This window comes from Leptonotus elevatus, chromosome 1 (assembly GCF_054856555.1).
Source record: "Leptonotus elevatus isolate MCC_2025b chromosome 1, RoL_Lele_1.0, whole genome shotgun sequence".
NCBI lineage: Eukaryota > Metazoa > Chordata > Actinopteri > Syngnathiformes > Syngnathidae > Leptonotus > Leptonotus elevatus.
In genome coordinates this window covers 48,989,726-49,007,341 of record NC_141239.1, presented here as the reverse complement: position 1 = coordinate 49,007,341, position 17,616 = coordinate 48,989,726, and the positions used below count along the sequence as shown (strand labels likewise).

Genomic DNA, 17,616 nt, shown 5'->3' with positions numbered 1-17,616 from the left:
CCTATTCTAGCAGCTGTCTCCGAAGCTGCCTGTAACAACGGATGGTCAGGTGTCTTCGCCAGCCTCAGTCAGCAGCAGTACTGATCCAAGTTCCCAGTTTGCCCCACAGGAAGGTTCCGCTCCCATCCAAGAGGATATGAAAATGGAAGTGAAAAAACAGGAGGAAGAAGAGGAAGAAGGAGACGAAACCCAAGGAGACGGCAAGTCTATGGGGAAAACGGGCAAAGTTGAGCCTGACGAAAAAGCGGAGGAGAAGGTTGAGGTAAGAATGCCACAGAAGCCTTTAACATAATAATTGTTCTTGGGCTGCACAATTTTAGAACAACATGCAATGAAATAATTTTTTGTAGGGGTGTCAGGCGATTACATTTTTTTATCGTAATTAATCGCAGTTAACTCACAATCGCAAATTTTATAGCTCTTCTAAGTGTACAATTTTTTTCAATAAGCTTTCATACTGATGTTAACATAAAAGTGGAAACAAATGTTAAACGAATGGAAATATGGCTGCATCTTTTAGTCCTTGAGTTAAATTTAAAAAGATTTACTGTACTGTAAAAAATGAGTGTGATTGATTTGTGTTGAGGTCATTTGTCTGCCACTAGATGGCATCATTGCATTTGTAAGACATTGGTGACAGCTCAGTGCATTTTTCTTTTCATATTAAGAGCTATCTAATCTTTAACATGAAGTAACTTGTGAAATTCTGCACGGCGGCGCAGAGCCTGCCTCTCTTTTTTTCATGTTGAAAAGTAACCAGTCGTAACATACTCGTATTGAACTTTTTTTGGTGTGTGTGTTAGTAGTAATGCCCCGAGATACTATCCTCCTATTGGATGATAATGTGCATTTAAGGTTGCATCTGATTGGTCAAAGTTAGATAAAAGCATCCAATTCCATATGAAGTTATGGCACGTCTATGCAATATGTATCGTGCAGCCCTAAAATGTTCCCTGTGACTTTATTTTTAGTCAAATGTAGTGGCATGCATTTTTCATCACTTTCTTCCTGAGAAGAATAAATCATGTTTTTATCCCTAGGTAAAGAAAGAGAATTTATCAGAAGATGGGTGTAAAGCAGAGGCCATGGATACATCTTCATCCTCTGCGTCTTCGTCGGTGGAAACTGGGGAAGACAAGAAGCCAGAGGTGAAAAAAGAACCCAAAGAGCAAGACGAGGTGTCAGCAGGCTCCCCAGCCAGCACTCAAAGCAAGAAGAAAAGTACGTTTGCACTCCACATTTTTATTTTTTTCACTCTGCTGACAGCAACTATTAATTGCATAACATGAAGTAGCTATTGTGGGAGAAACAATTAATTTGAAGATGCATCGTGATGTAGATATAGCCGCTGTTGGGTCTTGGGAATCCTGTGGAATTACTTGCAGTTCATTACCAAAGGAGCAAATCTTTAGAAACAAGCCATAATGACATATGAAAAAATACTGCACCAACATAACAATCCATATGAGTTAATAATCAGAAGGGTGAATAATTAATTTGGGCAAATCGCATAATGTTTTGATATGTAAAAGTAAAAAAATAAAAAAGAGTCTTAAACGCTGATAAACATTCAATGTGTTACCCCACAAAAAACGGGCAAAATGTGGAGGAAAAATAAATAAATAAAATGTGTAAATCCACAGATACCGAACTGCTAGTATGCGGGGTCCACTGTTATGATGATGACATTTATTTGAAAACGCATAATTGGAACATGTTTGTTGATTACGTTCACATATCTATTTTGTTTTAGTATAAAATGGTGACATTTAATAGCTCTAAATGTAGGTATTACAAATATAAAATAAAATTTTAGAAAAATTGCATCAACTCTAGATACATAGAGCTCCATCAATAATAGAATTTCAACTCTCAGAATCATAATAGAATTCAATCAAATTGGGAGATGGTGAGATTTTCTTGCCTGTATGGATGAGTTATGGGAATGTTCACTTGTCAGCAGAGGCATTTATCCTTTTAGCCAGCATTTTTCTTATCGGAACAATGTGTTCCCGCAATTAATTTTTCTTTCCTGCCTCCTTTGTGCTATTTGTTGTTCTCGTTATCTTTTGGCCCAGTCTTTAAGCCAGAGGAGCTTCGTCAGGCACTGATGCCCACCTTGGAGGCTTTGTACCGGCAGGACCCCGAGTCCCTCCCCTTCCGTCAGCCGGTGGACCCCCAGTTACTGGGAATACCCGTACGTATTCGAACTAGTAACAAAACTAACCTGGTAAGGGACTGCACTGGCTGCCATTTTGCTTCAACTCCTCTAAAAATGTCGTTTTTTTTGTTTGTTTGTTTGTTGTCATATTCATCTTTCAAACGTTCTATCATCCCTTCATCTTTGAGTATTTGAAATGTGTTTTATTGGCATAATCGTCCTTTATTTTTCTTTTTTTGTTGCATGTCAAAAATTAGGGAAATGAGATTTAGATGTGTGTTGCTGTCTCTTTGTTCAAACATCTACATCATGTAAATAAATCAAAGCAATTACTCTTATGAACATTTCATTGATTACAAGGTGATGAACACTGTTACATTCCAAAGTATTAGTTGTTATTAGTTTTTAGGCACACACAAGTAATACAATATAATATGTTCTGAGCTCCAAAAACCCTTAGTAAATTGTGTTAATCTTTCATAACACATAAATTGATGTCAAAGTATGTGGATCATATTTATGGCTAGGGAACAGTTTTTTAACGTTCATAAGCCAATTGCTTTTGTTTATAACATTGAATCATTTCCCATTTTTAAGTCTTTTTGAAATTATTTTTTATATAGCCCTTTGTGAATCATGTGTGTCGTCATTCGCTTGCTTTCTAGTTCAGTTCCTCACCAGTAGCGGTGTGTTAGTAGGCAGTGTGTAGAAGCGGGGCAGTAAGTGATCATATTGAGTACATTGTGTGTGCGTGTGTGCCTGTCTTGCTAGACATTGTTTCACGTGAAAGTGATTAACTCATTCACTGCCATTGACGGATATAGACGTCAAAAATTCATTTGAACTATTGCTATTAGTTTGAAAATTTTCCCACTTTTGTTAACAAGAGTATGAAAACCTAGGGGGGGGGCAGATATACAATTTGGGATTAATCGTGAGTTAACTATTGAAGTCATGCGATTAATTACAATTAAAAAATATATATCGTCTGACGCCCATAATTTTTTAATAATAATTTCTTTCTTTTTTCTTTTTATTACGGGCATCAGGTGATTAAAATGTTTAATTGTAATTAATCACATGAATTCACTAGTATAATTTTATATCTGTTCTAAATGTACAATACATTTTTTTCTAGGTTTTCATACTCTAGTTAACAAAAGTGGAAAAAAATGTGAAACTAATAGAAATAGTTCAAATTAATTTTTGACGTCTATAGCCGTCAATGGCAGTGAATGAATTAGTATTCATTAACAGGCACGACTGGCTGACATTAACAGACCCTTTTAAACTGCCTCTCATGAGTTAGCTTGCTATAAATATGACAAAAAAATACATTTGGTATTATGGCATTCATTATATTCTATAAATAAAAATAGAACTGCAGGTTAATTGTTCAGTCACGCGAGTTGTTCCACAGAGAGAAATCATGATATTTCTCTGAACTAATGTTGCCATGGTAACACAATGACCCGGCATTTAGAGACTCACACCCCTTCTAATAATTAGGTTAAATCTCCTACAATAACAAAATCTGTATTCCAAACGATTTGACAGGGTCAGAAACGGCTCGAAAACGTATGTGTTCCAGTTGCTGAGTTGATCTCATGCTGCTGGCGCTGTTAATGCCAACCACCATGTTGCTAAAAACGTAAAGCTTTGTCTGCTTTTTGCCGTTTGCCTGGTTCAGTTCTTAGTTTTGCACCCCGTTAACTTAAGCTGCTTGGGCTTTGAGCCAGATACTTTTTTTTTTTATTCAAATCATTTAGAGGATGATCATAATGCAGGTTTGAGTTGCAAAAATATTAAAGCTGTCAAACAATTAAAATTTTTTATCAGATTAATCACATCTTAGAATTCTGATTAATCACGATTAATCGCCTAATAAAAAAAGGCTTTTTTATCAAAAAAAAATTCCCCGCCAAATTTAAAGAGCACCGGTTATGTGTTAATTCTTTTGACATTCAATGTTATGAGGACTCTTTCACATTTTTTGACCCACTGCACACGCTCATCCTCCTCTTTTTCTAATCAGTTATTTACTTGCATAATTAAAAATGGAAAAAAATGACCCCGATGGTTTGACATGAACAAATATTCTAAATGTGATACGCAAACATTTGTTAAATGCTTTACTTTAATGCATGGAATTATGTTTATTGCTCATACACAACCTGTGCTACCTTAAACGTAGCCATCCGCTGTCACGCTAAAGGATAATCAATGGTCAAAATTAATAGTGCGATTAATCCGCGTTAATTCATGATTAATGCGATCATTTTTTGTGATTAAACGCTTTAACTTTGACAGCACTAAAATATATACACTAGTTTAGTAAAGTTTGGCATACATATTCTGCTTTCGCTTGAAATCTCAGAATGAACCTAAAATGCGCGGAAAGTTAATTTGTCAAACTTGTGAAACTTTTAATTGAACATAATACCCCCCCCCCCCCAACCCCAATTCCGGCTTTTTGCGAGTAATGCATGACAAAAAAAAATTTGTTCTACAGTATGTATGAGCAGTTGCAGACTCATAGCTGCCGGACTTAAATTTATACGCCAGGGTGCAAAGCGAAGAGCTCGAGGGCCCAAGTTGTCATGTCTCTCTGTTTGCACACAAACCCTCTTTTCTGCAGTGCTCAACAACATTGTCCCCCTGCACCCTCTTCTCTCCCCACTCTGGTCCAACTGCAATGCCTGACTTCGCTGACGATGGCGCTCTTGATCCCCCATCTCCCTCATCTTGGCCTCTTGGACACGCTCTCTCATCACCCTCCTTTCCACCTCCTCAATCTCTACGCCTCATACCTCGACCTGATGTTTGAACCCGGACGACGCCTTTTCCGAACCAGGACTACTTTGATATCGTGAAGAACCCCATGGACCTGTCGACCATCAAGCGGAAACTGGACACGGGGCAGTACCAAGAGCCGTGGCAGTATGTGGAGGATATCTGGCTGATGTTCAACAACGCCTGGCTGTACAATCGCAAGACGTCCCGCGTCTACAAGTATTGCTCCAAGCTGGCTGAGGTGTTTGAGACGGAGATTGATCCTGTCATGCAGGGCTTGGGATATTGCTGTGGAAGGAAGGTGAGGAAACATAATCAAGAAAATCAGCAAAAATGTTTTTTAATGACCTTTAAAAAAATATATATGTCTTTCTCATTGCAGTTTGAGTTTTCCCCCCAAACTCTATGCTGCTATGGAAAACAATTATGCACCATCCAGCGTGATGCTGCTTATTTTAGCTACCAGAACAGGTAAACGCTGTCTGCTCATTGAAGTACAAGCACACATTTAAATAATAATTTGACAATGGAAAATTTAGGGCTGGACGATTAATCGAAATTCTATCGTGATTTCGTTTTTTGCTTCTCTCGATCTTTATAACGTAATGATAAAATAAAAATCGATTAATGTGCAGAATGCCGCGGCGCGTCTTCCAAGTTCCCTACGTTGTGAAAGGACACTGAATGCACCATGTAGCTTGTAGCTAGCCCGGAGTGAATGTGTGATTCTGCCGTCCCTAAGTGTTCTTTAAGCTGTTTAATGACAGTCCAGTTGTAGTTAACTATAAAACTAAACACATGACAAGGAGAATTACATACAGTGTATACTTAAATACAAAACACGTTTCATTTTAAAGCATCGCTAGCCTAGCAATAATGCTAAAGAAAATGGCGGATCACATTCAAGTGCTAACAGGAAGTTAGCATCAACTTCGGGAGTAATAATCCTTCAATAACTAATATTCACACACAAATGCTGTGGAAACACATAGCCACAGGTACTCAAAAGCACAAATTATTCCTAGTTTATGAAAAACGAGTTACTTATTTTAATTGAATTCAATCACAACTTTCTGCTGTTCTTATTGTAAGCGTGTACACCATGGATGCACGGCACCACACTGCCACCAGGAGGCCAAAACGTACCGGGACACGCAGTATTTGTTTTCACTTGCTATTTTAGTACAGTATACAGTATTTTTATTTGAGTTTTTACTAATTTAATTTCTCGTTATCCTTTTAAGTCATATTTAAGGCTGAGTTTAAGGATTCACAGAATTTTCTTTTCCTCAAAATTCAAGGATGCAAATACAGCATATACAATGATTTTGTTGTTTTTTTTGGTTTCTTTTTTTAGTCATACCAAAACATATTTCCACATGACATAGCACAAAGTACAATCCCTGAGGTCCCAGGTTAGCCCACTAAGTCCCCAGACTTGTAAAAATAACATATGATAAAATAAATATAATAAAGCGGGTCATGTAATGCTTAAGTTTGAAAATGAAGAATGAAAATGCAACAGGCTTGAATTTCATACATTTATAAGGCTATGTTATACTTGATGAAAAGAATAGTGTTAAAAAATAAAGGGTTCAATGTGAAGGGATGAATAGGGAAAAGGCTATAATCATAGTTTTGAGTAGTTGAGTTTTAGTACAGTAGTTGAAAACATATTAGGTTATAAAATCTATGAATTATTGTTATTCGCGATCAAAATAGTCGTGATTATTATTTTCCCCATAATCGTCCAGCCCTAAATGGAATTATAAAACGCTGGCCACAACGGTCCAGCCAGTAAATTCGGCTCAAATTATTTTTATATTTTACTCACTAATAATATTTCCTGCGCTTTAGTATCATTTATGTGGTACAATCCCAAATGAGTTTTAATTTGGCTTCAAATATCACCCTGCCATCATATCCATCTCCACACCTCACCATTTACATCTTTATTGTGTTGTCATTCATAAAGTGGGCTCCTGACTTGTTGGTTACTAATTGGGCTTAGTTGTTGCATTTCCCTTTGTGGGAGTTTCCATGTCCACTACTTGAAGGAGTGGGGCGGTAACCTTGCTCACCATCCGAGGGAGGGTTCCCACTTTATAAATAAATTGAACGGATGATGGGTCTTTTTGTCGCTCAACCATAATATTTCTCCTCATCCACCCTCATGTTTTGGAGATTGAGCTCTGTCCTCCTCCATAACTCCTCGTGGTCTATCATGTTGCTGTAATGTTGTTGATTACCACTGAACGTCTGATGGCGCTAATCTTTGCTTTGCCTTGGCTCTCTGTCCTCTGTTGGTTGGCGTCCCCCCCCCCCACCCCAAATACCTCCATTGTCCCTGTCTGATCTGTAACGATTTATTTCACGCTTTTTTTAATATTCATTTTGAACTCCCTCCCTCCCCTTCTCTCCCTCCCTTTTTTTTAACGCTTGTGATGTCTGCATTGGCCTGCTTTGGTGTGACCAATCATCCACTCCGAAATTTACGCTCAAAATCAAAACACCTGCCCACACAACACTTCTGCATCACGATTGGCTGCTGGCGACGACCTTCCTTGCCCTCTGCCTCCTCCTGTGTGTACGCCTGCCCTGCCCTGCCCTGCCCTGATTGGCGGCTGCTTCTCCGTGCCCTCTCTGTGATTGGCTGTGCTGATGGCCAACGGTGTAGTTCACCAAAATATGGGCTTCTTGCTGACAGGTACCACTTCTGTGAGAAGTGTTTCAACGAAATCCAGGGCGAGTGCGTCTCCCTGGGCGATGACCCCTCCCAGCCTCAGACGTGAGTTTCTCTCCTCAATTTCTAAGTAACTTTAACAGATCAGCCTCAACGCTCTGATCTGGTTTAGATGCTTTCGTGAAGACCATGGCTGCATCAGATATAAAGTATTATTCATTGGAACGCTCAATTGTTTAAAAATAATGTAATTTTCATACACTTTCGCCGTCTATATTTGACCTGGCCACACAACAGGGAACCCTGTTATCTATTGTCATGTATTTTGTGACCTTGTTGAATGTTAGAACTGAATTTCCAAAGGCACAGGATGATGCTTAATGCGGTTTCCTGGTCTCTCTGACAGGTCCATCAACAAAGACCAATTCCAGCGAAAGAAGAATGACACTCTTGACCCTGAGTTGTAAGTCTGCAAGCTGCAAATTTGCAGCTGTCGTGATCATGAGCTACCAGTTATAGACCTGTCATCATTGAAAATTCTTCTAAATTATGCTCTTTTTAATTCATGAAAGCAATAATGCAACTCACAAGACTGGATGTTTTGTTTTGTTTGTGTAGAATTATTCAGAAATGTCGTAGCTAGGGGCATAAGGAGGAATTTCTGTCTCGCTCCTATCTGATGGTCTATTGTCCTCCCATCTTATTTCTGCTTTTTCCTGTTCGCTCAGGCTTGTGGAATGTACCGACTGCGGTCGTAAAATGCACCAGATCTGTGTCCTGCATCACGAAACCATTTGGCCTTCGGGGTGAGCAGGCATTATTTATGTGAAGAATTATAATAGTCGGCTTTAGAATTATGCAAATTAGTTTATGTATTTTTAAGTTTCTAAATACAACTCGAACCCTTGAATTTTAGACACATTCTAAGACGTTTCATTGTACATGTACACGCATACACGTTAAATTTGCAGAACACACTTTTTTAAGATGATTCATAAAGTTTTTTTCTCTTTCTTTCTCCCTAAATACAGCTTTGTCTGTGACAACTGTCTTAAGATGGCAAATAAGACACGGAAAGAGAACAAATATGCAGCTAAAAGTAAGTTTGATGTGATGTATTACAACGCTCTAGATCAGTGGTTCTCAAATTGGGGGTACGTGAAATCACTCTGGGGGTACGCAAGATTTTAAAATAAATTTAAAAGGCTTCATCCATTGCAAAAATCCTTTAAAAATAATGATTACGTTATGTAAATTTTTCAGGAAATTCTAAGTTAATCAAATAAAATGTATATTCAGTAGGCTATTTAATTTGATTGTCCTAAAAACCCTATCTCCTCAAACCAGAATGGTTCAACTCAAACTGTCGTATGCCATCTAGGATCTAGATGGATCTAGGACCTGTCAATCATTTGAAAATTTGGTTTAAAATAAAATATTTATTTTTGAGAACAGATCTTTACTTTGATCCTGAAGGAGGACACTTAATGACGATCATTTTTATGTGCGCAAATTGTTATTTTTAGTTAATGATTTCCTTTTCTTTCGTTTTTTTCCCCTTTTTTTTTTTTAGTCTTTTGATTTCCAAATAGTTCGAGAGACAACTGTAGAAATTAAGTTCCAAAGTTTAATAAATCAAACAATGATGGCACTGCACTCTGTTTTTTTGTTTTATTTTATTTCAGTGGTTTGGGGGTGCTTGGCTGAAATTTTTTTTCAGAAGGGGTACATCACTGAAAAAAGGTTGAGAACTACTGCTCTAGATAATCTGACCTGGAATCAGTCATTAAAGTCAAGGTTTTGAGTTTTGTTTACCATGACCTGAATTAAAATGATTGCCATTGTTTGCCAGGGCTTCCTCAGACCAAGCTGGGGAGCTATTTGGAGTCGCGAGTGAATGACTACATCAAACGGCAGAACCACCTTGAGGCTGGCGAGGTCACCATCCGTGTGGTCCATGTCTCCGACAAGGTGGTTGAGGTCAAACCAGGCATGAAGTCCAGGTAGGTTTAAACTTTAGCAATTGTGTTGTGGGGAAATAATAATAATGACGATGCATTCAAATTTGAAGCACTCGAGTACATTTCGCAAAACAGATAAGCAAATTAGAATTAAAAACTATTAATAGCCATGGTGAAAATAACTCCGTGCAGTTACAGTAAGTAGGCAATCTCAAAAAGGTGAGTTTTCGGAAAATGGTGCAAAGCGAGAGGAGGCAAATATTGAAAACTAGGGGGCCCAGGAGAGAGCTTTGGGGCACACCAGAAGTAACTGAGTGGGACGTGGATGAAACTCATAAAGGTTGATGTGTGTTTAAATGGGAATGAAGTTGAAAAGATATGAGACCAGGAAGGTCTCATAAGATGTTTAAGTCAAGTCAAGTCAAATGTATTTATAAAGCCCTTAATCACACAAGAGTCTCAAAGGGCTTCGCATCCCCACAGTTGACAAATATCAACGACATCCCCTAAGCGATGGAATCTTGGTACTGAGAGGTGTGTTTTTTATTTGTGCATTTGTTTGTTAATTATGAGACCTTTTTTCCTATAGAGACTAGAAACCCATCTTGATAGTCCATACGGTCCCATCGAGAGTCGTGTGAGGGAAAAGGAATGAAAAGTCATCAGCTGGAAACAAGTTTTATCTAATTGAATTTGGATTGATTGGGGAGTTTGTGGACTGAATGATTAGACATGATTCACACCAGATCACAATATTGATTTATTGATTCAGCTAAAATAATAACGTGGTTGACTTCTGTTTGACGATTTTGCTCATCTTGGCATTTTCCATTTTGATTTACCAGGTTTGTGGACAGTGGCGAGATGTCCGAGTCTTTCCCATACAGGATGAAAGCCTTATTTGCATTTGAGGACGTCGATGGAGCAGATGTGTGTTTTTTTGGAATGCACGTTCAAGAGTACGGCTCTGACTGCCCTCCTCCCAACCAGAGACGAGTGTATATCTCTTACCTGGACAGCGTTCACTTCTTTAAACCTCGATACCTCAGGACCGCTGTCTATCATGAGATCTTGCTCGGTTACCTGGAATATGCAAAGAGAATCGGGTAAGTCGAGCTTAGACAGCAGATGATGATTTCACTGGGAGAATTCAATTAAAATGTCTCGTCCTGCTTCAGGTATACAACAGGTCATATCTGGGCGTGTCCTCCAAGTGAGGGTGATGATTACATCTTCCATTGTCACCCACCGGACCAGAAGATCCCCAAGCCTAAAAGGCTGCAAGAGTGGTACAAGAGGATGCTGGACAAGGCGGTGTCTGAGCGCATAGTTCATGACTACAAGGTAATACTCAGACTTTTACAGGTGAAAATCTCTGATAGCAAAAAAGAAGTCAACCGTAAACATTTCTTGACAATAATATGTTATATGTGACCTCACTAGTCTAAACATGACATTCTGATTAATATTACATTTGTGGAATATGAGTTATGCAGCAAAATCCAGCCATTTTTATCCATCTCAGGGGGCGGCCATTTTGCCACTTGCTGTCGACTAAAGATGCCATCAATGTCGCTCAGGTCTCAGGTACCAACCAATCACAGCTGAGCTTCAGAAAACCGGTGGGCTGTGATTGGTTGTTACCTGACACCTGAGTGACATTGATGTCATCTTCAATCGACAGTAAGAGACAAAATGGCCGCCCCCTAAGATGGATAAAAACTGGTGGATTTTGCTGCTTAACTCATATTCCACTAACACAATATCAGCCAGATATTTAGACTAGTGGGGCTGCATAAAACATATCGTCAAAATAAAACCTTCCCCTTTAAAAGACTATATTATTCATTATTATTTTTCCAATAGTTTGCACTTTAAAGACTTACTAAAACACTTTTATCTAACAAGCGCTGAACAATTTCTTCTCAGGATATCTTCAAACAGGCAACTGAGGACCGCCTTACCAGTGCAAAGGAGCTGCCGTACTTCGAGGGAGACTTCTGGCCCAACGTCCTGGAGGAGAGCATCAAGGAGCTGGAGCAGGAGGAAGAGGAGCGGAAGCGGGAGGAGAACAGCACCTGCAACGAGAGTACTGATGTAAGCGTGGCTCACATAACGCAGTCATCGCGAGGCAACTGGAAATTGACACTTTGAAATGTTCCTAGGCCACAAAAGGAGACAGCAAGAATGCCAAAAAGAAGAACAATAAAAAGACGAGCAAGAACAAGAGCAGCATGAGCCGAGCCAACAAGAAGAAGCCGGGAATGCCCAACGTGTCCAACGACCTGTCCCAGAAACTTTACGCCACCATGGAGAAACATAAAGAGGTTTGCGCTTCTCATTTGATTTGATTTCTTCTCTTATCCAATTCAAGACAGTCAAAATTGGGCTTCTGTATATTTTTTCCCATGTCAATCTGGTTCTGTCTCATCATTAGGTCTTCTTTGTCATCCGGCTTATTGCGGGCCCTACTGCCAACTCGCTGCCCCCCATTACTGACCCTGACCCCCTGATGGCATGTGACCTGATGGATGGCCGTGACGCCTTCCTGACGCTGGCGAGGGACAAACATCTGGAGTTCAGCTCTCTCAGGCGGTCCTTGTGGAGTTCCATGTGTATGTTGGTGGAGCTCCATAACCAGAGCCAGGACCGGTTTGTCTACACTTGCAACGAGTGCAAACATCATGTGGAGACGCGCTTCCACTGCACTGTTTGTGAGGTGAGAATTGGGACCGAGAGCATCTTATTGAGTTTCTGTTTCTTATTTTTCTTGAACTATTAGCAGCCTGGAAACCTTTGTATGCATGTTTAATATGTCATCTTTGCATATCCTAGTTAAATGTTGTCAAGTGTTTTTATTTATTTTGAAAAACAATACAACAATGCAAACTTAAATAGAATAGGCTGTTCTTCCAACAAACGGTTCTGGTTTTAATGTAATGTAATCTAAAAAGGAGGAGGAGGCCCCTTATTTGTAATTAAGTGTGGCCATATTTTTTTTTTAATAAGTCTTTTGTTTGCCCTTTGTTACATTTGTTACCCTTTGTAATTCATTCTGTTTTCAATCAGCATTGGGGGAAAAAAAACATTATTTGTTATCAAGCAGGTCATGTAAACCCGATCAATTAAATATTCCAATTTAATTTATGTGCCTTGTGTTTGACAACAGTAGCCGATACCAGTATCGGGGAACCTGTTGTGGTCGTTTTACAACCAAGAACGAGAAATTATCAATTAGAAGAATAGAAAATTGCAATCAATTTCATGCAATTTTAAAGGAAAATGTTGGAATATATGTTGTAGGTCTTCTTTATTTATTTATTCTTTTTAATGATCCGTCATTGATTTTGGGGAAGCATTCTGTATCATAACTACTAGCGGGTATCAGTGACTACTCAAGAGTTGAGCACTCGTACTGGTATTAGTCTGACAAAAAATTGGTATTACATCCCTAATATATGATGTAAAGATGTTTAATTTCTCCCTGTGAAATGGTGGTAATCAAAATACTTTTTCCCGTTCCCCCTCCAGGACTACGACTTGTGCATCACCTGCTATAACATTAAAGGCCACGAGCACAAAATGGACAAGTTGGGACTCGGTCTGGACGACGACAGCAACAACCAGGCGGCGGCATCCACCCAGAGTCCGGGAGACTCTCGCCGCCTGAGCATCCAGCGCTGCATCCAGTCGCTGGTCCACGCCTGCCAGTGCCGCAACGCCAACTGCTCGCTGCCGTCGTGCCAGAAGATGAAGCGCGTGGTTCAGCACACCAAAAGCTGTAAGCGCAAGACCAACGGCGGCTGTCCCATTTGCAAGCAGCTCATCGCGCTGTGCTGCTACCATGCCAAACACTGCCAGGAGAACAAATGTCCCGTGCCTTTCTGCCTCAACATCAAGCAAAAGCTCCGGCAGCAGCAACTCCAGCACCGCCTCCAGCAGGCGCAGATGTTGAGACGAAGGATGGCCAGCATGCAGAGGGTGGGGCAGCCCGCCGGGGGTCAACCCGGAGGGCCCGTGATGGGGCTGCCGTCACCGGGCACAAACGGCCTCACCGCGCCCAGCACGCCCACGTCTGTTGGAACGCAACCTCCAACTCCTCAGACGCCGACTCCGAGCATGCCTCCGATCCCGCAACAAGGATTGGGTCCTGGTCCCGGGAGTCAACCAAATCCTCAAGTGGGCGGCATGCCTCCGCAGCAGCAACAGCTTCACCACCAGTTTCAGCAGATGCCAGGTGGCGGCGGCACTGGCGGCATGATGAGCTCGCCTCAGCATCAGCACCAGATGCTCCCACAGGTGCAGCAGCAAAGTGGAGCAGCAACAAACCATCAGCAACTACACCAGCACCCCAACAACATGCCCGTCTACGCCCGAGGGCCACCCGGCTCCTCCCCGCTTCACCAATCCCAAGGAAAACCCGTTCTCGGATCTGCCACGCCGCCTCGGCAGCAACCCGGTTGCCCCATCATGGCGGCAAATATCGGTGGTCAACCTCCCAACCAGCCCCAAGTCCAGCCCGCTCTTCCGCCGCAGCAGCAGCCATCCGGCCCTCCGCCGGCCGCCGTCGAGATCGCCATGAAGATCCAGCGGGTCGCCGACGCGCAGAGGAAGATGGCGCTGCAGAGGCAAGCGGCAGCAGGCATGATGCCACCTCACCCCCACCATCAACAGGCCCAAGGTCAACAGATGGTGGGACCACAGGGCATGGCGCCACAAAACCAAGCTGCGATGCAGTCCGCTCGGGCCCACATGGAGCAACAGCAGCAGCAGCAGCAGCAGCAGAACGCTCCGGCCGGGATGATGGTTGGTGCCGGTGGGCCCATCTTACAACAACAGCAAGCAAACATTCCACAGGGCCAGATCCCACCTCAGGTTCAACTTCAACAGCAGAGGATGGGCGCTGCACTTCCAAACCCTCAGCAGCAGTGGACAGGCCAGGGGATTCCACCACAGCAGAGGCAGGCCATGATGAACCAGATGGGTCATCAGGTTCTGATGGTCGCTCAACAACAACAACAACAACAACAAATGCAGCAGCAGCAGCAGCAGCAGCAGCAGCAACAAAGTCAGAGCCATACCGCCATGATGAATATGACGCAACAGCCGCAGCAGCAGCAAGGTGCCGGACCTGGATCCGCTGGGATCCCAGGACCTGGCGCGGGTGGCAACATTACCCAAGCTGCCCTGCAGGACCTTTTACGCACTCTCCGCTCGCCCAGCTCGCCGCTTCAGCAGCAGCAAGTCCTCAACATCCTGCGCTCCAACCCGCAACTCATGGCCGCCTTTATCAAACAGAGGGCCTCCAAGTACAAGGGGGGCCCGGGAGGTCCCGGACCCACTGGAGGGGCTGGCGGTAATGTGATGGCCGGAGGGGGGCCACAGGTGAACATGAACGCGGGCCAGTCGGGGATGCATATGGGGGGCCAGGGAGGGGCGAACATTGCCGGTATGACACAGCTGCAGCAACAACAAATTCAACAGCAGCAGCAACAACAAATTCAACAGCAGCAGCAACAACAAATTCAACAGCAGCAGCAGCAACAAATTCAGCAGCAGCAGCAGCAACAAATTCAGCAGCAACAGCAACAGCAGCAGAGACCAGTTCTCGGTGGTTTACAGCAGCAGCAAGTTTCAGCTCTTCAGCAGCAACAAGCTGCCGGAAGAGGCCTGCAGGGCCAGGGGCCCCAAATGGCCAATCTGAACAGTCCCCAATTTCGAGAGCTGCTCATGAGGCGACATTTGCAGCAGCAGCAGCAGCAGCAGTCGCAGCAACAACATCAGCAGCAAATGGGGGTCAATCACGGTCAGTTTCAGCAGCCGCAGCCCCCACAGGGCCAGAGTTTTATAGGCCAGCCTGGGATGCAGCCACCCCCGGTGGGACAGGGCCCCCCAGGAGGTCCTCAACAGCCCCCAAGCCAGCAGGGTCCGGGTTACCCGGGCTCGGCCCAGCAACAGGCCGCGCTGCAGCAGAGGCTCCAGCACCAGCACCACCTCCAGATGCAGCAGCAGAACGCCATGGCGGGCCTGCCCGGGGGTGATTCTGGGCCCGGTGGTGGGGGTGGTGTGGGACCCCCGCAGCCGGGCCAAGGCCCTCCGACGGGTCAAAACGGCCCGCTGCCTTCTCAGGCCCTCCTTCAGCAGGCCTTCCACCAGAGGCTGCTGCAGCAACAGCAGCAACATCTCGCCACCGGGGGCTCTCCGGCGCAGCACAGCAATCCCATGAGCCCCCAGCAGCCCCCCCAGATGGCCCAGTCCCCCCACCCTCACCTGCAGGGCCAGACACTGCCCACCTCCCTGGCCAACCAGGTGCGCTCCCCCCAGCCTTCACCCAGACCTCAATCGCAGCCGCCGCACTCCAGCCCGTCGCCGCGCATGCAGCCGCAGCCGTCCCCTCATCACATATCGCCCCAGATGCAGACGGGCTCCCCCCACCCGGCCCACCTGAACCAGCACCACCCAGGTATGGTGGTCCCGCAGCCACAGCCTTCGTCGCAGCAGCAGCAACAACAGAACTCGATGGAACAATTTGGCTCGGACCAGAGTGCCATGTTATCGCAGCTGGGTGGGATGGTGGCTCTCCATGGGCAGGGGGGCAACAGTCAGGACCCACTGGGCCAGAACATCAATCATAACCCTTTAGACATCATGTAGGAATTCCACTTCATGTGTCATGTCCAGCTTAAAGAGCTTGGATCCTTCGCACAAACTGCACTCATCCAGGACAGTGTTAACTATCTTATTACTTAGCCTTTCTTTTCTTTTCTTTTTTATACTTATAATGTTATTTAAAATGTTTTCAATAAAGATGCATTGAACTGAACTTCCTATGGGAGATGAACAATAAATCAAGCAGTCATTAAATAAATTAGAATAAAAGAATTGTAAGTTATTGCTGTTTAATATATTTTTTTGCCAATTGTGGACAAAGGGGAGGGGGTTGTGTCCCCGCGTCTTGCAGAATACAGCGCGTGAAAGGTAATATTTTTGAAAGGGTGAAGGGGGAAATGCCTTTTTTTTTAAAGAAATGTTTTAAGTATTCAAGAATTAAAGAGGTGGAATAATGCAAATAACTTTTTTTTTTTATTGCCCCGCCATTCAGTCTGTTTTTTTGTTTTTACAGAATGAAACGGATATTAATATTATTAATGTCAATCCAAACATGATGCATATCTTCTTTCTTATGTTTGGCTTTGCTTTATTTATTGTCTTTTTTTTGGGTTGGGGGCGTTCTTTACCTTGAGACTGCGCTGCAGTTCCTATAGAAATCTATTTTTGTTATTGAATGGGGTTAGTGGATATTTTTGTTTCACTTTTCACGTCTTTAGTCGTATGTGTGCGGGAAAAATTCCGATGTCAGTGTTTTCTTGCAGTTGTCAACAGTCTGCCGTTGTGATGTCCCGGCCAGCTTCTGTAACGGACGTCCGCCATGCTGGAAGGGAGCGTCGTTCCCTCGCAAACATGCAGGCCCCCTCCCTCGAATGTGTGTGCACTCCTTCCTTAAAAGACACTCGCCGTGGAGCGTGGGAGACTTGGGGAGGGGGGCTGCATACCTGTGTGCCTGTAACCTTTCAAGTACATCGGCTGGGATGTGAAACATGAGCGTGATGGGCTCCTTGTATTTTTTTTTTCTTCTCCTGTTTGGATTCAAAGGAGAATATCGATCCAAATGAACTGTGTTGCACAGAAATGAGGAGAATGCCGGAGATATGAACAGCCATTCTCCATCTTTCTGACTCGTCCCAGTTGCTGCTTCCCTTGGACTCCCCCCTCCCCTCCCCACTTGCCTCTGCCAGGGGGAGAGTTGTTCTCCCCCACAGTCCATCCTCTATCTTTCTGCTAAGAAGTTTGGGAGTTTATTTAATATTTTTTACTGTACAAAGGAAAAACTGTGGACTCAAATACTGTTTTTTTTTTTTTATAATAAAATGAAAATGAACATTAGTGGTGTAGTTGTGTATGACTATAAAGACTGGTTGATGTGAGGATTACTAAAAGTAAAATTTAAGTCCACCTGA

General features: G+C 43.1%; 1 protein-coding gene across 6 annotated transcripts in view; it reads left to right on the top strand.

Moving 5' to 3' along the window:
- Nucleotides 1-17,542, top strand: part of ep300b (EP300 lysine acetyltransferase b) — a 34,088-nt gene extending 16,546 nt beyond the window's left edge. The window contains exons 15-30 of one of the 6 annotated variants that reach the window (XM_086066784.1): nt 14-262; nt 1,041-1,221; nt 2,079-2,230; nt 5,016-5,255; nt 5,337-5,425; nt 7,632-7,742; nt 8,044-8,100; nt 8,366-8,443; nt 8,669-8,736; nt 9,490-9,640; nt 10,444-10,704; nt 10,777-10,942; nt 11,528-11,695; nt 11,764-11,925; nt 12,036-12,317; nt 13,130-17,542. In XM_086066784.1, the coding sequence (XP_085922910.1) occupies nt 14-262; nt 1,041-1,221; nt 2,079-2,230; nt 5,016-5,255; nt 5,337-5,425; nt 7,632-7,742; nt 8,044-8,100; nt 8,366-8,443; nt 8,669-8,736; nt 9,490-9,640; nt 10,444-10,704; nt 10,777-10,942; nt 11,528-11,695; nt 11,764-11,925; nt 12,036-12,317; nt 13,130-16,252 (5,538 nt within the window). In that variant the 3' untranslated portion in view covers nt 16,253-17,542. Of the gene's footprint in view, nt 1-10; nt 263-1,040; nt 1,222-2,078; nt 2,231-5,015; nt 5,256-5,336; nt 5,426-7,631; nt 7,743-8,043; nt 8,101-8,365; nt 8,444-8,668; nt 8,737-9,489; nt 9,641-10,443; nt 10,705-10,776; nt 10,943-11,527; nt 11,696-11,763; nt 11,926-12,035; nt 12,318-13,129 lie in introns of all 6 variants that reach the window. The other 5 variants (XM_086066787.1, XM_086066782.1, XM_086066786.1 and 2 more) reach the window with 5 other exon arrangements.
- Nucleotides 17,543-17,616: the final 74 nt, after the last annotated feature.